At 33.7% G+C, this 22,583-nt stretch overlaps 2 protein-coding genes across 2 annotated transcripts; one reads left to right on the top strand and one right to left on the bottom strand.

Annotated features, from left to right (window-relative positions):
• Positions 1–11,666: 11,666 nt before the first annotated feature.
• On the top strand, positions 11,667–15,221 carry LOC132620140 (ammonium transporter 2 member 3-like). The gene is made up of 3 exons (XM_060334839.1): positions 11,667–12,260; positions 13,463–13,748; positions 14,327–15,221. Exons 1-3 carry the CDS (start codon positions 11,667–11,669, stop codon positions 14,854–14,856), a joined length of 1,410 nt encoding a protein of 469 aa, XP_060190822.1. The 3' UTR covers positions 14,857–15,221.
• A 427-nt stretch (positions 15,222–15,648) lies between these two features.
• Positions 15,649–20,926, bottom strand: LOC132616771 (serine/arginine-rich splicing factor SR45a-like). The gene is made up of 7 exons (XM_060331421.1): positions 20,789–20,926; positions 19,901–19,920; positions 17,521–17,649; positions 17,287–17,389; positions 16,852–17,001; positions 16,172–16,250; positions 15,649–16,086 (listed from the first exon to the last, which is right to left on the bottom strand). Exons 1-7 carry the CDS (start codon positions 20,789–20,791, stop codon positions 15,860–15,862), a joined length of 711 nt encoding a protein of 236 aa, XP_060187404.1. The 5' UTR covers positions 20,792–20,926; the 3' UTR covers positions 15,649–15,859.
• Positions 20,927–22,583: the final 1,657 nt, after the last annotated feature.

Genomic DNA, 22,583 nt, shown 5'->3' with positions numbered 1-22,583 from the left:
AACTTTGCTCCACCTATCACAATAAGTAACTTTGGCCTGATTTGATAAAAACCCTACTTCAAAATGTGAGAGAAAATAACAAAAATATCCCTTAGTTTGAGGATAGATTCAAAATGGACCCTTAAATATGTTTGTGAGCAGATTTGGTCCCTTAAATGGGATGACCACCCATGAAAATTTTAGGTTTTAGGTTATTACTTTTGTCATCAAACGTTTTAGGTTATTACATCAGAATTATAAAACTAACTTTTCTAAATGAATAATTAGTCAATTATAAAACACCGAAAGTGCTAAATTCTATCACAAAAACGCAAGTAGGTTGTCATATGTATAAAATCATCGTCTTAGCTCTTAAGTCTAGCCACTATTCACGATTTTTCGGCCAGCCTAACACATAGTGACTTTCACCATGTGGTATATTATTGATTTTTTGTTTTGTATTTTACGTGGGTCAAAAGTTGATTTATTTTATTTAATTGGTATGAATATCATGTAAGATGAGTTAGTAAACAGCCAGTGGCAGCCTACTTGTATTTTCTGGACCAGATATAACATTTTTCAACTTTTCATTTTTTGTGTGATATAAATTAAAGTAATAGTTGAGTTACTTTTCCATTATAAAAATTATTTTTATAATGATGCAATAAACTGAAAGCAAAATAATTCTATGTGAAATTAACCTCTTTTTTTTTTCACCTTTTACACTTGCAATCTATCTTATTGATTATGCTAATATGCAATTTAATTAAGGCAAGACGGATGTTTAAGGCTCTAAAAAGCCTAGTGAAGCTTCAAGCAATTGTACGTGGAGTAAGTGTAAGAAGACAGGCACAATTAGCTCTCCATTGTATGCACGCCCTAGCACGTTTGCAGGTCACGGTCCGAGCTCGTCAACTCCAGTAATTATTACCTACGAAGGTTTTTTCATCATAATTTTTTGTAGGAAAACTCGCAGGAAACTAATGCTTCAAATTTTTCTGTATAATTCCCAAAAAAATTCATATGTAGTACTCATACTTTTCTTGTAGTGTCCTTGCGACGACCGCACATAATTTTTATGTTATCGGTATATTTCAATACGTTGCCGATCATATGTATCTTGTATTTAAGTCTCAACTTATTAATGAAGCATGACTGTTATAATTTTGTATATCAATTTCTTTAATTGACACGCAATGCCAGTGCACTAAAATTAAACGCGGAGTAGTTGAAAATTGTATTTTATATATATATATATATATATATATATATATTTAAAATACGAATAGAAACTGATTTTATTTTGCAGCATTATTCAACCTTTTAAGTTGATAAGAAATCTATATTATTTTTGTACCGTGACATTAAGAGCATAGTAAACTCCTCCCAAGTTTTTGTGTTTTTATATATTTTTAAAATACAAATAGAAACTGATTTTATTTTGCAGCATTATTCAACGTTTTATATTAATAAGAAATCTATATTATTTTTGGATCGTGGCATTAAGAGCATAGTAAACCTCCTTCCCAAGTTTTCATTTTCACAATAAAACAGTTGAAATAGTTTAGAAATTTGAATCAAACTACTCAAATCTTCACGTTAGTAAATAATTTCTTTTTATAAAAAGATCTAAGTCTGTCAAGTGGGCCGGCCTGGGTCGGGTCGGGCCGGGCCATATAAATGCGGGTCACATGGGACCGGGTCGGGTCATAGTTAGTGGGCCGGGTTGGAGGAGGGAAAGGGTGTCCGGCCCAGCCCCCTACACGGGCAGGGGTACATAATCGGCTAAGTGGGTCGGGCTGGGTTTTAGTTAGTGGGTCGGGCCGAATTTTAATTATTTAAAAAAAAAAAATCTAATATTAAAATTTATTAAGTTTGATACTTTAAAAGCTAGTGGTTGTCAACTTTATTTTAACCATCAAGTTCCTTAAATTATACTTTGGCCCTATTTTCAATCTATAAATACCATTGTTCTCCATATTGTCTCACAATTCCCTACTCTCCTCTTTTCCCTAAATTTCCTACTCATCTAAATCTCTCTCTCTCTTCCAACTTCTAAGTTCAAATTTCAAAATTTAAATGTAATGGATAATGATAATCCTCCACCTCCTCCTCCAGTCCGAAGATCAATTTCAAGTCCGTTGTGGTTGCATTTTGAGCGAGTAGACGAGGAACATGTTAAATGTCAACATTGTGGTCGATATATCTCCAGAAGTCCGAACCGGTTTTGGGGGTATCGGTTACATAGGCACTTGGACAAAAGGCACAAAATTGAACTTTGAAGTTTATCTCTTCTTTAAATTTCTCCATCGATGCTAAGGTTTTGAACTTTTCATTTGTAATAAGTTAACCGTTCAAGTTTGTATGTTTTGAATTTGCAATGTTATCAATTTAAGTTTGAAGTTTATTTTAAATTACTTATGTAGTCTTGTATCACATTCTCAACTTTTTATAATTTTTAGCACTTAAATAGCTGTTGGGAGTCTTCATTCCAACAACATATTCAAGATATACACAAATATACCATTAACATATACAAGATATATACAAATATACCACTTAAATAAAAAAAATTCAAAAAAATTAATTCGAAGTGGGCCGGGCAGGGCGCCCTGTAGGCCAGAACCCGAGCTGTTGGTGGGCCGGGCTACCGGGCTAAATGGCATGTCCGATACAAGCCCCTAATTTTTTCCACTAGCCCAACCCACCACCCTCTTACCGGGTTGGGGATCTGGGCCGGTTATGGGACGGGTTAGGTAGGTCGGTCCCGGGCCGACCCGGCCCAATTGATAGGCTCAAGATCCAAGGTAATATATTGTCACGCCCCAAAACTTTGGTGAGGTGGACTAGCACTCAGTGCGTTAACTTGGCCGAGCGAACCATATTCAATGAATCTGAATACCGCATTTTGCGACCCAAGTTTCTCCTCTCTCTGTCAGCTTCTGCAGTTTACGAGTCCAATCTGCGGTCCGCAATCTAGTCATGCGGTCCGCTTAGAGGGTCTTTTCTATACGTCTTCAGTTTTTCGGCACTTATGTCCACTTTTATGCACTTTTCCAAAATTTTGTTGTCCCAAGAAAAAAATCATACAAAATAACATAAGAAACACCTACTAAACGGGCATTGAGGACACAAAAGTCTATGCAAATGATATCAAATTTGCCGTAAATTTGCAGCAGGATAACAATGGCGGAACCGAAAACCTTTCCATCGTTAGGGAGTGATTTTCCGATGAAAAGCCTGAATTTTTCACGGAAAGTAAATCTGAAAGAGGTGAAAAGCATGAGTTTTGAAGCTTTCGGAGGGAAGAAATTGACTTTTATTTCTAATTTGGGGTTTTTAAAAACTTTGGGATGGGGACTCTTTTGTATTTTTCAAGACTTTAGGGTTGGAGTGTAAGTCTTTTAAGACTTTGGGGATGAGGACTATTTTGTATTTTTCAAGACGTTGGTGTTGGGGGTGTAAGTTTTTTTAACACTTTGGAGATGAGTACTATTTTGTATTTTACAAGACTTTGGTGCTAGGGTGACAACTTTTTAAGTTGGTTTGCCAATGTCATAAATGGTGGCTCTTTCACCAATTCTTCAAGACTTGTTGCGTATTCTACCTAATTGAGTTGAAAAGTGGCCTTTTTGCCAAGATCAGATCCCTCTGTTTCAATTTGTATAACATGGTTTTCACTCGACACAATGTCTAAAAAAATAACGTTTGACAAAAACTAATAATCTTATTAAATATGGCGTGATATTTATGAGTCAAAACTTATCCACTCCGAGTGTTTACAATAAATTAATACAACTTATCATGATTATAAGACTAGAAAAGCTCTCATTAAAGGTAAAATAACAAGTCTAAAGTTTATTAGTTATTTTTAAATATATAAAATATGATTTTTTTCTTGGAGCAGACAATAAGAAAACAATAGTCATACAATCTTTTCTTAAGGAAAAATGAGAACCTTCTAAATTAGAAAAAGTATACATGACTCTAAATTAGAAAACGGATACATGACATATGTATTACTTCAATGAAATTTCCAAGACTTCATATTTCGTCTCTCTTTCTTATTAGTATAATTTAGTAACTAAACCTCCAATAATTGAATGGTACATAGTTAATTTAAGATTTTTCTTTTTCCTGTTTCTTTAGTCAGTGTTCGGTTCTCGTATGGAATCCTGATCAATTCAGATTCACGTCGCATAAAGCACAATTAAGAGGAAAGCTTCCTTAAAAAGATTTTTTTTTTATATTCAGAGTACCAATTCGAGACCTCCTGTTAAAAGCAAAGAAATTATATTTCTCCCACCTTAACTCGTATTCACAAATTCAAGAAATAATAAAAGCCATGGAACAATTCCAATCTCTATCGAGTCTGAAACGTATGTTGCTGTTCTAACTCAATTTCAAGCGAAACAGTTGCTTGTAGATAATATTGCTTGACATTGACAACTTAATGACATTAGTCTCTACACGAAATATTTAAAAGGGATAATTTGCATTTTAATTTATCCCTCAGTTATTCATGAACGTTGATATTGATCTTTATGATAAATTGACTAAATATGTTTAGTTTTTAATTAACTAAAATGCATGGTTTTAGTTTTTTTAAGGTGGAATGGAAAGTTATATTTGGATAATATTGCTTGAGATTGACAACATAACCGCATTTATTCTCTACACAAATATTTAGAAGAGATATTGCACTTTTGATCCCTCATTTAGCTAATTTTGATGCTTATGATATTTGACTTATCATATTAAATTTTAACTTGAAAAAAATGTGCATTTTTTTTTTTGGTCTCTTCATGTAAAAAGTACATCATATTTAGATTACTTTTAGAACTCTATATTATCCTTACTATTGAGTAATTGCACAAATTTAACTTAGCACATCGAGTAATTAAATAATTTAACAGTTACTAATTCGTAAAATTCATAATAATTCGCAATTGGAGAGATAAAAAATACATGTTTCTATCAACTGAAGGTTAAATGCGCTAAGTATCATAAGGACCAAACCAAAAGTTGACAATATTTCAATGGTGATTAATACAAATAGTTAGTTACCAAAAAAAAAATTGGCAATATTTCAGAGTGACTGAAATCGCAAATTCCCTATTCAAAATTTGTTTTTTTCCACGTCCTATTAAAACAACACATACATATACACGTTGACAAAGAAATAAACACACATACGTAGAGATTGAAAAAACGAGCCTTAAATAGTGCTGAAGGGTGGCTCAAAAGTAAAGTGAAGTGCCAATATTGGCTTTTCTTCTCAACTCTCCTAGAGAGATAGAGACACACAAGAAAATTTGAGATAGATAAATTCTGCAAAAGAATTTGATTTGACATATAATCTGGTATGGGCCAATGTGTTTCAACTTTGACATGTGAAGAAAACAAAAGGGCAATTTCATGGAGACCCAAAGATCAGAGACAAAAATTGGATGAAAAAGGAGGCTGTGGGAATAATAAGAAACATAAAGTTTCTTCTTGTTATACCATGATCAAAGAGCAACGTTCAAGATTCTATATTATTAGAAGATGTATCATCATGCTTATTTTTTGGCATAGATACAGCAAGATTTGATATTTTTCTATCTCCCTCAATCAATTCCTCCATCTTTATTTCTTCTTCTTGGTATTAATTCAAGATTGATTGAAAGCACGTGAAAATTCATGATTTAGAGTCGGTGGGTTCAGAATTCATAGTTTGAGTTAGCGGCAATGGATTCAGTTGATCTCACGACCTTAGATGGAGGGCTCCGCAGAGGCATCTTAAAAAAGGGCTGAACAAAAATAGATCAGAATTTAATGTGCTTGTATTTCAAGATTTGATATTCTCTCTCAATTTCTCCATCTTTACTTCTTCTTGATACTAATTCAAGATTGGCCTAAAGCACAAGGGAATTCTGAGAGCAAGAGTCGGTGGATTCAAAATACACGAGTTGAGTCTAAAGGTAATTGGATTCAATTGAACCCACCTAAAGTAAAGGGCTCGGCTAATGAGTAGGAGGGTTGGGGCGGGTAGAAAACGTGTTACAAAAATGGGTCAAATTCAAATCGCTTATATTTCAAGCGAATAAAAATTAAGTTGATCTAAATGCGGGTTAATTCGAATTAGAGGGGTCAAGCAATTTTGGGTTGATTTCCATCACTAGTCTCTAGTTTGTACATGATGTTTTTGGATTGGTAAATGTAAAAAAGAAGGTTCAAAAGGTAAATGTAAATTGTGAATTTGGTCGATAGTGATTATGTAACCTTTTAAATTTAGTCAATAAGAAGGTATTGATTATTATTTTGAATAACTTTCTAAAAAGCATTTCTATATTTCTATACATATTCGGTATTCCTATGGCCTTTACAAATCTATTTTAAGTTGTATGATCTTTTTACATGAGATTTTTAATTTTTACATACAATAAGATATCTGAAAACGTCATTTATTTTTATTCAAATTGTTTTTCTCTTTTCCTATGATCAAATTAGAATAATTTAGTCAAATAACCCTCTTAATTGATATTATTAATAATTTTCTTAATAGATATAAAAAATTATTAAAAAATATTTATTGTGGGTTGGAGAAAGTAGTTCGGTAGGGACTATGGAGTCAGTTAATTAATTTTGTAGCTCTTTATGTCAAGATAATTAGCTTTGCCACATAATTAGTTAGCACCCATATATTATTATAATAAAGTTATTTAAGAGAACGCGTTTTAAATAATCAGCTGTCATAATGACATACATAATGATTACTTTCCAATGATCAGATGAGCACCAAATACAATCAAAGCAATGAACAAACTTTTGAACAAATAGTCTCCCAGAGTTACGACTTTAAATAGAAGAAAATATTTTTTTAGATTTCTTATACGTAAAAAAATATGTATAAAGAATATAAAAATAAAAATAAAATTGTAACGGATACGCAATCAATTGACTGTAAATTCTTGTATTCACACATATTACATACATAAAAGAAGTCTTTTTAGAAAGAAACTACTCGATGATATAATATGTGTATGTACTATTCTTCCTCATCCAACCATATTTACAAAAGTTATTGGACATTAATAATAAATATACAGCTAAACGCGGTGCTAGGTTTTCTCCTAATTATAGAAAATCAACGTAAACCTTCTAAGCTAATTAACTTCGACTAATTCTTTCTTCCCAAGAAAACAGAACCTTTATGGTTAAAAGACGGTATAATTTTGCGAATAAATCAATTTTAATTTATAATTGAATTAATTTTGTAACAAAAAATAATTCAACTATATTTCTCTTTGTGATTAATGAAAATTGATAAATTTGGTCTCGTTAGTTGAGTCGAGGGTCTATTGGAAACAATCTCTCTATCTCTACGAGGTAGGGTAATTAGGTCTGCATAAACTCTACCCTCTCGAGACCTCGCCTACAGAATTACACTGGGTATGTTAGTGTTGTTGTTGGTCTCGTAAAACGCAGGTAGACTACCAATTGACATATTAATATAACAATTCATCTAATATAATACTTACGCGACACCACTTAAAAACCACATAAAAAACTCATTTTCTGATCTAACCTAATAACCGACATCTTTCACTAACGATATGTCATATGGTATGCTTTTTTATTAGTTCTTACATTTTTAAATGACGTCACATGGATGTTATGCAAGATAAACCGAATTTAACATTTTTAGACACTCTTTTGTATTTTCTATGATATATAAACATAATTAAATTGTCGGGGTCTATCGAAAACACTCTCTACCTTCCCAAGGTAGAGGTAAGATCTGCGTATATTCTACCCTTCTCACATTCCACTTCTGAGATTACATTGCGTTTGCTGTCGCTGTTGTTGTTGTTGTATAAACATAATTAAAATTATTTTTTTGTATGACTTTTTTACAATAAATTGAAAGTTAAATGATTATTTGTGAAACTAATGCACATACTTTTAAAAAAAAAAAAAAAAAAACTAAAGTTGACCTTAAAGAATTGAATGGTTCAGAGTAAAATTATAAGCCATGGGACACGCATTCTATCCATCCAAATCAAGTTAGAAACGTACGGTGTTAGTCTTCTAACTTATTTCCAGTTTCCACAAGCGAAATAATTGCTTGTAGATAAAGTTGCTTGACCTTTGAATAAATTATTAATATATTAAATAAAAAAGTTGCTTGAGATTGACAACATAACCACATTATTCTCTATACAAATAATATTTTTCTTAAAAAAAATATTTGGTACACAAATAATTGTTAAACACGTACATATACACGTAGACAGGGAAATAAACATACTTATATACTTGACCATGGGAATACTTGTACTTTTAGCCCCTTAATTATTGATAACTTTTAATTTTGATCCTTCTACATATGGCCAAGCACATTTATCCCTCAAATAATTAAAATATGTACTTTTAATCCCACTGCTTGTTAGTCTTTACAAAATTTACCGATTATTAACGGTTAAACTATTACATTATCCATACGTTATGTTATTAAGTTTGTATTATTACTTGTCCTTGAGGGTACATAATTTTAAATATAGTCAAACATAACATCTTTTTTACTTAAAAATAGCAAAAACGGGAAAAAGATCTAAAAATATCCTTTTCATAAAGTTCCCCTTTCCTTCACTTAATATCATACTTCATACACATATTTTAACTAATTGAAGGTTAATTGCTTGATCCATTGTTCGTGAATCATCAAATATTTACCAAATACTAACGGCTACAACATTCATATACCCATATAGTATATATTACGTTAAGTTATTTGAAGGGCAATATAATTTTAAATATAATCTGTATACAACATATTTACTAGATAAAAGTACAAAATTTAATTAATTTAATATTTAATGTATTTTGTCAGATATCACAGAAACTAAAATAGAGATTTACTAATAATTGAAGGACTAAAATTGCTATTATCATATATGTATAAAGAAAGCCTTAAATAGTGCAAAAAGGGTGGCTCAAAAGTAAGATCAAGTGCCCTTGGCCTTCTTCTTCTCAACTCTCTTTCGAGAGACAGAGACACACACATATACACATACAAAGAAAGTTTGAGAGATTTCATTCATAAAAAGGGTTTAATTTTTTGCCTTTCTGGTGTTTTTGGGACATCTATAGATCATCATGGGTCAATGTGTTTCAACTTTTGCATGTGAAGAAAACAAAAGGGCAGTTTCATGGAGACAAAAAGATCAGAGGCAAAAGTTGGATAAAAAAGAAGGTTGTGGGAATAATAAGAAACATAAGGTTTCTTCTTGTTATACTATGATCAAAGAGCAACGTTCAAGATTCTATATTATTCGAAGATGTATCATCATGCTTATTTTTTGGCATAGACACAGCAAGATTTGATGTATCTTCATACTTCCTCTTCTTGGTGTTGAGTCAAGATTGGTTGAAAGCGCGAGGAAAATCAAGATTTAGAGTCAGTGAATTCATAGACAATTGGATTCAGTTGAACTCGCCTCAGGTTAAGGGTTCAGCTTGAAAACGGATTGAATAAAAACGGATCAAATCCCAATGTGCTCGTAAAAAATTCCGCGGTTTGAATGCTGGTTGTCTCTAATCAATTTGGGACTGAATTTGCCACCACTAGTCTTTAATTTGTACATGGTGTTTGGGATGGTAAATATTTATATGTAAATTGTTACTTTGGACATAAATTAAAAAAAAAATCGTTTTGGATTTCTATGATTACTGTTTTCTTCTGATATTTCTTTTTTAAATATATTCCATTGAGGATTCATGATATTAGTTGTAGTTTAGGGTTGATATCAAGTTTGGTGAAGAAAAATATACATGTTTGGGAAAAAGTCTATTTGAGGTTGCTTTCTTTAGGGTTATGGGCGGCGCAAACAACTAAATAAGAGAACAAGTGTAAAATACAAGTCAATCATTAATTTAGTTGCAAGTTAATTTCAATCTTTTTTTTTTTTTTTTTTTTTGTAAATGAAACTGAGACTTACTATGCATAATACATCAGCAGACACCAGACAGTGATACCATTTCTTGTGATTGGCTGAATTCTTTTATAGTACTATATGATTCTTTAATATTTCAATTTTAACCAGATACCAATCGAATATGAATAAAGATGATGGATTCACCAACGCCACAAAAACAAATTGGTATATTCTTGTCACTGTGTGTGTTCTAATTAAGTTTGATAGAATGAGTTCTGAAATATAACATTAAGTCTATCTACTATATCTACTTTTTTTTCACATGCATATATGGGATTAGATTCAGAAATCCTTCTCAATTTATGCGTCCATACTCCACGAGAGATGAAATATGTTTATATTTAAAAACAAATTAAGACAAACTTCTCATGTTATCTTCAGGGGCGGCTCAAGAATAATCAAGGCCTAAGGCCAAACTTTGATACAAGGCCTTAAAAGATTTTTTTAAAATTATAATATATTATTTAGAAGCCTAATTTTTAAACTTTTAAGATGCAAAGTTAGTAATAATTCTTTCATAATTAATTTCTTCTAATGATCCCATTTGAATTGATAAAATAGCTAATCAATTTAATATCCTTGAAAATGTTGAATTAGCAGTGTCACGAAATACCATAAATAATATGTCATGTTTAAAATCATAATTTTAAAAGTAACTCTTTCTTTGTTAAACTATGTCACAATTCACATAAATTAGAATAGGGAGATTACATAGAATTCGACCCGAAATACTGGATTCTACCAAACACATAGACACGTTATCGGATTTTGCCGATGATAATTTCCTAGTCATATGGAAATAAATATATGGCTTCTGACGTCCAAACACTTAGTTTTACCGGACTCGCAAGCCCATTGTTGGATCTACTTGCCCTAGTTACTACTAAGAAAAAAAAAGAAAAAAAAGGCAAAATTCCAACAGAATCCGTCATAAATTGACTCGTCGGAAATATTTCAGACAGAAATGCTTTAACAACGAGCCAATTTCCGACGGAACGCCCGTTGGAAATTTCTGTTTTCTTAGTGAGTGAGTCATATGATTGGCAAGAACCTAGCCATAGTTGTTTAGCTGTTTAGCTTACGTAACGAGTGTACTAAATTCAAGAATCATTGAAACAACAAACATTTCCAGCTATAATATGACACTACAGAATATCAGAGAATCCTTAACTAAATCCAAAAACTTAGATTATCCCAATATCTCGACCTTGATTTTCTCTCAAACTTGTTCTGTTATAAATATCTTGCCCCTATTAATTAACCTTAACAAAGAATAATGCCGCAAGCTTCAATATTAATTTCTACCTTGCTTTTCTCTCAAACTTTTTGTTATAAATATCTTACTTCATTAACCTTAACAAAAATAATACTACCATGTACAATATTCAATACAATCAGATCTCTCTATAGCAGTCATCTCTATAACAATATTTCACTATAACGGCTAAGTTTTCTTTGGACCCAATTTTCATATCATGTTATATTTATATGTGTTCTATAACAGCATTTCAATATAGCAGTCAAAAAATATTCGGACAAACGATGTCGATATAGAGAGGTTTTACTGTCTTAATTTCTACCTTGATTTTCTCTCAAACTTTTTATTATAAATATCTTACCCCATTTACCTTTCAAAAAAAAAAAAAAGTTCCAATATTTCTCTCTCTCTCTCTCTCTTTTTTTTTTTTTTTTTTTCTTTTTTCAAAAATGGATCCAAAATATTCATACCTCCCAAAAGGTCTCCAACCAGATGAATCATCACCAGAATGGTTAAGTAAAGGAGATAATGCATGGGAATTAACAGCAGCAGCCATGGTGGGCTTACAAAGTGTACCTGGGCTTGTAATTCTATATGGATCAATGGTTAAGAAAAAATGGGCTGTTAATTCAGCTTTTATGGCCCTTTATGCATTTGCAGCAGTATTAATTTGTTGGGTTTTATGGGCCCATAGAATGGCCTTTGGTACACCTTTAATGCCCATTTTAGGCAAACCTGAACAATCCATGGCCCAAAATTTTTTGTTAAGGAAATATTCACATTATAATATTCCAACAGCAGATTATGTTTTTTATCAATTTGCATTTGCTGCAATTACTGTGATTTTATTGGCTGGTTCATTACTTGGTAGGATGAATTTTTATGCATGGATGATATTTGTTCCACTTTGGATTACATTTTCTTATACAATTGGAGCTTATAGTATATGGGGCTCTGGATTTCTTGAGCCCATTATTGATTTCTCTGGTGGTTATGTGATCCATCTTTCATCTGGAGTGGCTGGATTTACTGCTGCTTATTGGGTAATTTTTTACTAGACATTCTGTACCTTATAGAAGTCCTACAATTTTAAAAAGATAATAATAATAATAATAATAATAATAATAATTCTACATATTGTCATGTAAATGTATTTTTAAAAACAGTCCATATGATAATGTTTCACTGCATACTAAGTTTAAGAAAGAAATGAAGAAGTTACAAAAAGAAAAATGAAACTCTGTCACTCAATATTTATATATATATGTGTGTCTGAGCGCTAGCATGAGCGGATCTAGAATTTGAATTTAATGGTTCAAGGTTTTGAGTTTATTCAAAACAAGGGTTCTGAACTTTATGTTTATACTACTTTTAGTATTTTTCACATATATATCTATGATCTAAGTAGAAAATGAGTGTTAATTTGAACACACTTCTATCGATTAGGTTCACCTTCTGTGTCTAATGTATCAAAAGTACCTTCAGAATTTTGTGGTATTCGGCCAGTCATGTCACTCCTATAAGAGCACTCCATTGAGTTGTAAGATGGAAAGGCTAAAACTAAAGAATTTCAAGATATAGAAACGTGTCCATCTTTCTGAAACTGATAAAAAAGAAATTAGAGTGTCATATAATAAAATAGACACGGTAATAAACAAGATAGTATCCAAAAAGATTTCTCAAACTATAGGAAAGTATAATCAATTAAAAAGTTTCTAATTATAATATTGAATTGATGATAAAATAAAATTTAGGTTTGCAAACAATGATTTGATTGAGGATGAAGAAAGAGAATTCTTGGTTCAACTCTTAAAGAAAAATATGTTATAAAAACTATATGGTGAAAGGTAGAAATAAAAAAATAAAAAATAAAAAGCGCTTGTAGCATTTGCATTATTTTGAGTGTGAATATGATGATTAATTACTGGGTTGTGGTGGTATGAATATGATTCTTCCACCCTAAACCAGAGGTCTAAAGTTCGGGCGCTAAGAATGAAAAAGAATCTTGATAGGGAGCGCTTAAGTTCGGGAGCTAAGAATGAAAAGGAATCTTGATAGGGAGCGCTTAAGTTCGGGAGCTAAGAATGAAAAGGAATCTTGATAGGGAGTGCTTCCCTTTAATAGATTTTATGCGGCGTGAATCTGAATTAATCGGACTTCAAAACGGATACTGAACACCGAATATGAAACAACAAAAAGATGCATGATGATTAATTGATTAATGGAGTTTTAATTTGATTGTTAGGTTGGACCAAGACATTCTCATGATAGACAACATTTCCCACCAAACAACATAATTCACATGCTTGGAGGTGCAGGATTTCTTTGGATGGGCTGGGCTGGTTTTAATGGTGGATCTCCATTAGCCTCTAATTTAATTACATCACTAGCCATTCTAAATACCCATATTTGCACAGCCACAAGCTTGTTGGTGTGGTTATCCATGGACATGATATTCTACAACAAAAGTTCTGTTATTGGAGCTGTCCAAGGAATGATCACTGGCCTTGTTTGCATCACCCCTGGTGCAGGTTAGTACTTTGTGAAATAGCTTTAGCTTAAAAGTTTCAATCAAGGGCGAATTCAGGATCTGAAGTTTATGGACTTTGGATTCTAGATTTTAGTCCTTTTTGAGTTACTGGGTTCTAAATTAATAATTCGTACATATCAAATGAATATTTTAAGACAAATCCGTACCTTCTACTTAACCTCCCTAGCTGGTTTCAAATTTGATTTCCCATCTCAAAAGTAAAAATTTCAGAATAATCGAAAATTATGACTAAGATGAAGCCAAGGACACATTTGTTGTCTTGAACATGCCATGATACTTTTATAGTGATAAGAGAATGTCATAAGGGTAAAATGAAAAGCTTAAAGTTAAAAGAGTATCCAAATATGGAAAAATTGTTATTCTTATATCTAGAAACTCAATAACCTCAAACTCATTTTACGCTTAATAAGATGCTCTACAGCCATAGAAATGTCATGGCATGTTTAAGACCAGATGTTCTAACGATACTTTTAATATGTACCAAAAGTCCTTCTTTAAACTCCGTTCACAGTAAAGAATACCGCCATGTAAAATGTCCTAAAGCATGTTCATTGGCAGGTATAGTAGAGCCCTGGGCAGCAATACTCATGGGGATCTCATCAGGCTCAATACCCTGGTTCACAATGATGGTCCTCCACAAGAAATCAGCATTTTTCCAAAAAGTTGATGACACATTAGGTGTCTTCCACACACATGCTGTAGCAGGCCTACTAGGAGGAATCCTCTCTGGAATCTTTGCTAAACCTAAGCTTTTAAGGATGTTTTATGGTTCAGACAAGTATGGTCCTGGATTTTTATACAGCATAATTGATGGAGACATGAAAAGAGGGGTTAAGCAAATGGTTTACCAGCTTCTAGGTGCTGCATTCATCACAATTTGGAATGTTGTTGCTACTAGTTTGATATGTATTTTTATAAGTAGAATAGTTGAGTTGAGACTCCATGAAGATGATCTTGAGATTGGTGATGATGCTGTTCATGGAGAAGAGGCTTATGCTTTGTGGGGTGATGGAGAGAGGGATCCACCTCGCTTTAATCGGACCCCTAAAATCCCTTCTTTTTGTCGACGCCATGGGACTAGTCATTAAAGAGAGACGAATCCAAAATGTAGAGTTAAAAGAACTTTTCATACTCTAGGAGTATTTGCAGAAAGTGCGAGCTCCATCTAATGGAAGAACCAATTCCATGAGGATTCGGTTAATGCAACACGTACAAGTCTTGAGCATCATGTCTTTCTATGTTTTATAGATCTGCAAGCAGCTATAGAGTGAAGATATTCTACATATTGTGAATATTTCGCTCAAAAGAGTTGGCTTTAGTTTCAATCACAATTGTTCTTTTAATCTCAAAAGTTTGCTTTAGTTCAAAATGCTCAATATGTAGAATCTGAAAAATCGATTCGTTAGATTCATGGAGGAATATTCACTTCTGAGTTTTAAAGAGAGGGTTTGAAAACATATTCATCAGAATGTAATCCCAATATACAGGTACATTGAAAACCTTTTTTTATATGTATACATAATTTTAGCTAAACGTGATAAATTGAGTTGAGCCATAGAACCCACTCTAAAACCGCCTTAATAGAGAAGCATGGAAACCCATCCTTCCACTACTCTTGAAAAATCAAAGATAGCAAACTGTTGAATTTCCAACCGTGTTAAGATTCAGCTGGCGGAAATTAAAGCAAAGCTCTGCCACAGTAGGCAATTACTATTACGCCCAAGCCACAAGAAACAGCTTTTTTTTTCCCCGGTTAACGAATCAACGCAACAGAAATGCAAGCATCGCATATTAACTTCATATACAAACTTTAGATCTAGGCCTTTCATCCAACGCGGAAGCAAATCATGATATCATGAGTAAGAAAGAAGACACTGGCCTTTGGCACACAACCAAAAATATGGCATTGCAAAACACACATAGTACATCAACAGTACAATTTAGAAATTCAGCTACACACGAGCATATCAGGCGCAGAAGCACACATACATTCATTAATTGGTACCATAAGACCTATTTCCTAGTCCAACCAAACTCATAAAGATCCTTACAAGCAGTTTTCCCTAGTAAGTAGGGCAACCAGATGCCCTCCTATCTACCACCACGAGCATAGTTCCTTTCATAAGGAGAATATGACCTGGATCGTTCCCTTCTTGACCTTCCCCCATAAGGTGAGCGCCTAGGGGAATAATCTCGACCACCTCGATAAGGCGGTGGCGAACGCCTTGGAGATCTTCGGTAACCATAGTCATCACGGCCGCGATACCTTCCACGGTCACCACGGTCACCACGGTCGCCACGATCGCCACCACGGTAACCTTTGAACAAAGGAAACAACAGTTTAAGACTTCCAAAATTTTCCCCAAAATTACAAAAACTAGCAGAAAATGAGAAAGGACTCACCATCACGGGCATCACCCCTTGCATTCTTGAGCCCTAGATAATGACCAGGCGTTGGAGTCCTCGCACGTTTCCTCCGAGACTGAAAAGTAGACATTTTTCCTTAATGTGAAGTCTGAACAGGTACACATTCACATCTAGGAATATGGAATATCTAGACTAGACAATATACTCCTTTCTTGTAGTAAGCATGAACATAAAACTTCTCTAATCTAGCAAAGAAAACAGAGTTGCTTACCTTCCCCTTACATGCTTGGTTAGGAAGTTGACAAAGCAGATAACTACGTTCGTTATAAATAAGTATAAGATCATGCTAGTCGTACAAGTAAAGCAGCTAGATATTTGGCATGTTCCATCCAAGCAAAAAGTTGTGGGAGATAGAGACCAATGCTGAATTAGATTGTTGATAATGACCGTAGATAAGTTGAGAGTATTTGCTGAGGTTGTATGGATGTTGAACAATATAGTTGCTATGTCTAGTTGATCAGATGCATGTGAAAAGCTGTTTTAGCCAGCCATTGGTCAAGCTATAATGTTGCAGGGAAGAACAGATCATCTTTTATTGCTGCCGACAAAGCTGATGCAATGTCTTCTGAATATAACCACAAAACCTCCAAGTCACAAGAAGATAGAAACTCAATCAAAGCGGACATGGTTCACTAACTTAATACAAAGCAGCTCACCTTTTCCACTGTTATGTAGCGGCCTTCAAGGACAGACTGATTTAGGTGCTTAATGCAGCGCTCGGAATCCTCAAGACTATCCATTGTTATAAAAGCAAAACCACGAGAGATACGAGAACGCGGTTCCACAACCAAAAAACATGATTTTACCTGGTGGATCGAAAGTAAAGAAGAAAGACTCAGAGCAAGTCCGTAAATTTGATAGATGGACGAAGGAAAAAAAACCAGCCAAAAATGCCACCACACCACAAGTCGTTGGTGTACATGTCGAGAAGATACTACTCATATCATCAACTTAACGGAAAAAATAGATTTAAAAAAAAAAAAAAAAAATCCAAGAGTATCAACAACTTTTTTGCCAAAAGGAGCGCGCAAAATAGAACAAAAAGAATGAATGAGAAACTAACTCGCATATAGATGAAGTAGATTACCAACCTTTCCCTCCTTTGAGAAATGCTCCTCAAGGTCCCTCTGTGTCACCCTTGTGGACAAACCAGTCACGTAAAGTGTGTTGCCAGGATTAGAAGGTTCAGCCGGCCTGAATAAACCATGGAGGAATAAGTTCTAGCAACTTAAAACAAGCTATTAAAGAAAGCATAAAAAATAGGATACTAAGCAGCACTACAAGTAGAAAGACACGGACAGAGAAAAGCTTAAGTTCCAACAAACCTCCCACGACTTCTCGACCTTGATCTGGACCTTTCTCTTGGCCTCGACCATGACCTAGACCGGGATCTAGACCTTGACCTAGATCTAGATCTTACCTTTTCTTCCCAAGGAGAAGGAGAGCGTGAATACCTGGAAAGTGCAGAAGTACAAGACCAAACCAGTTGAATAACAATCATATAAACAAACCACGTCTTACATACAAATGTAAACCTGCACAATTTAATTTTTGAAATTGATGCTACAACAGAAAAGCTCAGTAATAGTCCAAATTTAGAAAGGAAAACAAAAACAATTGATGCAACGGTATAATGGAGTAAATGCTTTTTCAATACCACACTACCACACATAAGTTTAGAAACAACTATACCTCAATCTCGAGCAAGTTAGGGTCACTGAACAAAGTCTGAAAAGCAAAGGCTTGAATTGTATCTTAGTGAAAACCTTCCATCAATCAATGATACCAGTTTTTCTTTCATAAGTAATCAATGAAACCAGTTATTTTCAGTAAAAGCGTAGATCAGTTCCTTGAAATTTATTTTTTCACTTTGGGAGGCAAAACCAAAGTAGATTCTTCTTCCAGCACCATTAACTAAACAGGATATGCATCCAACCCAAAAACATGGACATGAGAGATAGCTCCAAAACCGGTTACCAGCCAGTAGCAATATCCAATGAACAAAAATCTAATCACTAATTCAAAACTTTTTCCTTTAATATTCCTTATGTTCTACATTTACCTCCTGAATCTAACACATTCCTCCACATTATCACAGTGGTTGCAAAGCCAGTATAATGGAGGACTGCAGTAGGCTGAGAGGCAGTGTAAAAATAGTCTAACTATTATGACTCTTTTAAATACTGAAGGACTTTGATGAAGCAAAATGGATGCAGAGGATTCATATAGTTGACCCTAACAAATTCATGTCGATAGTCTTATTTTCGCTAAAATATGTTGCTCAGCTTTGGCTTTATATTCACTACTACCTGCACTTTAATTACATTTTGTGCTAAAAGACCCAACACACTTGCCTCTGATAAGTGTGATAACACTCATTCCCAATCCACTAGGAAACATAATCCTATATTTTAATCAGTCTATATATTTAAATTTTCATTCACAGTCAATCATGGCTCATCATCCATGACCATTCTTTTTGACAGGTAAATACAAGAATCAAATTCCAAGATAACCAAAAATAAGGTTTTCTAGTCCAATAATTGAATGATCAAACATCATATGTGGAATACATTAAGCTGGATTGCTTTCTCTATGTAAAATGAAAGCAATGTATATGCCTAGGATGGTCATTTCTTTACTAAGAAAGAAAAATATTTGCCCAAAAACTCATTCAAATGGTTTCAACTTTCAACCAAGCAGATCTACCTCACCCAGGAGTAATAAGATACTTCATTAAGAATTAACCAAAGCAGATCTTCCTCAAATAGAGTGTACTTTCCTTTTCAGCAAAAAACAACCATAGCCATTTCTCCATCAACCAATTCATCCCATTCAGAGCATCTATTTTCAAAGTCAAACATAACTTCACGTAGTTCCTTTTAGAGGTAAAAAGAAAATAACTCTAATATAGCTAATAAGCATGTAATACACAAAATGTTGCAAATAGCCATTGGTCGGGTCCACTCATAAGGGGTGATAATTATCCTGTTAGCCCATTAGCTTGTCCTCCACCTAAATTCCACCTATAACATATAAATACAACATTGTGGGTGTTGGAAAAAAAGGTTTTCCTACTATAATATGAACGCTAGGGTTTACAAAGAAAAAATGTTTTGCATCTTCTGGAAGATATCTAGGTTGCGGACAAAAGGAATTCATCCACTTTCTGAGGATCTCTGAAAACCAGTGACAAAAGTCGTGCTTGTTGCGGGTGCTTCCTAACTAGCACTCCCTCTGTCCAAATTTATGTGATACTTCTCATTTTTCCAGAGTCAAACAAGAAAATCTTTGACCCTGATTTATACGTATGCCCTATAAATATTTTAAATTGCTAATTATTGTGACTTGTAGTACATTTTATTTAGTTTTGAAATATGTAAATTATTTTACAAAAAACTTAAATATTGCATGTCTGAATCCACGGTCAAAATAAAGAAGTTTGACTCTCGAAATCCAAACTATATCACATAAAATGGGACAGAGGGAGTATTTACAAGCTTAAATACTACAGTAAACAAAGAAAAACCCCAGTACTCCATTTTTCACTTTTCAGATGAAGAAGTTAAACCAAAATAAAACTTTCGCCTGTACAAAACAGATCGAACTCCTATGTACAAATCATAAGTGCTAGCAAAGAAAGTTCAACAATATACATAAAACGAAAACAAAATGCTATACGAAATGAGAGAAACGTATTCGCACCTTTTTCCAGGAGATTCAGCCTGCAAAGAATCACAAACATGTTCAGTTGTTGTATTCGCAGTTAATCAGACAAAAATTCAGACTTAATTAGGGTGTGCTTGGTACGAAGGAAAATGTTTTCCTATTTTCTCTTGTTTGGTCGCACTAAATATCTTGGAAAATGTTTTCCTCAAAATAGGAGAAAATATTTTCCTTAAAAAAAAAAAAAATGACGTAAAATATTTTCTGGATCAATAAAAACACACCACCGTCCCCTAAACCCCCACCACCCCCGCCACCCACCCACCCCAATCCCCACCCACAACCACACCCACCACCCCCACATCCCCACCAAACCCACACCCCCCATCCACCATCCCACACCCGCAACCAACCCCCCGCCTACCCCCACACCCCCACCCTCAACCACACCCACCACCCCACACCCCCACCCAACACCTACACCCACACCCCCCATCCACCATCCCACACCCGCAACCAACCCCCCGCCCCCAACTTGTTTCCCCGCCTACCCCCACACCCCCACCCTCAACCACACCCACCACCCCACACCCCCACCCAACACCCACACCCACACCCCCACCCACCCACCATCCCACACCCGCAACCAACCCCCCGCCCCCAACTTCTTTCCCCGCCTACCCCCACCACTAGAAATTGCATTCCGAATTCAAAAATCTCATACTGTTTTCCTTTAACTATATGCAAATGCTCTTAAAATGACATTTTTCCAACTTGGGTACCAAACACACAAGAAAATGAGTAGAAAAATCACTTATTTTCCAACAAATAATTTTCTCGGAAAACATTTTCCGTCATACCAAACACACCCTTAATGTAACACACACACACACACACGTAGTAGAGAGAGAAAGAGAGTAAATTTACCATTTTCGCAGAGACAGGTAAACCCTAAATCGCCGAAATAGAGAGCTTTCTTTTTGGTGTGAAATATGAACCCGTTTTTGAAAGGGGGAAAACCCGGAAAGGGTTTATGAACAAGGCAAATGCACTTTAGGCCCCGTTTGAAATCATGGTTTGAAATTTAGTTTCAAACCATGTTTGGACATATAATTTAAATATTTTAAGTTATATTTTCTCTTATAAATATAAAAACCTCATAAATTATGAAAATTATCAAAACATTCTCAATTCTTATATAATCTTACCAAATGAACAAATATAGTTTATAACAAAATTAGTACACTACTAGAAGGTTTTTCTAAAAAAATGCAACATCAATTAATCAAACTTTACTTCAATAAAATCAAAATTTAACATGAATAGAAATGTAACTACTATTTAATATAATCTTCCCACATAAATTAAAGGTTGATAGACATGAATAAAGGTTGGTGGAAGTTAATGAGATTGGTAAATGATTGATGAGTGTAATTATTAAAAATATTTATCAACTTATGGATTTTTTTTTATAAAATATTAACTTATGCGTTAAATTTTGTATTTAAAAAAGCTAAAACCATGATTTCAAACCCCAAACCATGCTTTTTGGATGATTTGGGTTCAAACTATGGTTTCAAATTAGGTTTCAAACCATGACTGAAAATTAATGATCAAACGTTGATTTGAAACCATGGTTTGAAAATTGATGGACAAACGCCTACTTAATGTGAAAATTTTAAATTAGAAAGAAAGTTAAAACTGTCCTTAAATTATGTAAAATGAAATAATTTTACCCTCACTAAAAATGGATTGAGAATTTATGTTTATTTCTATTATGTATAAGTGTCTTAGAGGGACTAACACAGCATTGAATAGTTTGTACCCAAAGCTTCACAAATTGTACATTTTAACACATCAATGAATACTTATACAAAAAGTTATATAAATTGTACACTTCAATCAACTACTTCTTTATCCCACGTAGACATATATCATAGTATTGAATATTTATTCTCTTCTTATGTATACACGTACGCACTTTAATTTTAATTCTCTGACAGATTCATTTTCTCCGTGCACTTTTACTTGTTCACTTTTGACTTTTCACGTTCTTGCTGAATATTTATTCTCTTGTCATGTATAAACGTATGCAGTTTCAGTTTTAATTCCCCTATACAAATTTATTTCCTCCGTACAGTTTTACCTGTTCACTTTTGACTTTTCACGTTCTTTAAGAATTAATAAATTCCACGTGGATATATGTCATAGTACTATATATTATGTCATAGTACTGAATATTTATTCTTTTCTCATGTATACACGTATGCACTTCAATTTTAATTCTCCGACACATTTATTTTCTCTGTGCACTTTTAATTGTTCACTTTTGACTTTTCACGCTCTTGTTGCAATATTTATTCTCTTCTCATGTATACATTTATGCACTTCAATTTTAATTCTTCGACACATATTTATTTCCTCCGTAAACTTTTACTTGTTCACTTTTGACTTTTCACGTTATTTATGAATTAATAAATGAAGTACTCCTTCCATCCCATATTACTTGGCCACATTACTTGACTTGTCACGTTCTTTAAGAATTAATAAATAAAATACTCCCTTCGTCCCATATTAATTGGCTTCCATTGTGCACTTTTACTTGTTCACTTTTGATTTTTCACGTTCTTACTGAATATTTATTCTCTTCTCATGTATACATGTATGCACTTCAATTTTAATTCTCTAACACATTTATTTCCTCCCTGCACTTTTACTTATT

This window comes from Lycium barbarum, chromosome 11 (assembly GCF_019175385.1).
Source record: "Lycium barbarum isolate Lr01 chromosome 11, ASM1917538v2, whole genome shotgun sequence".
NCBI classification, from domain to species: Eukaryota; Viridiplantae; Streptophyta; class Magnoliopsida; order Solanales; family Solanaceae; genus Lycium; species Lycium barbarum.
This window is presented reverse-complemented; position numbering and strand designations above follow the sequence as displayed.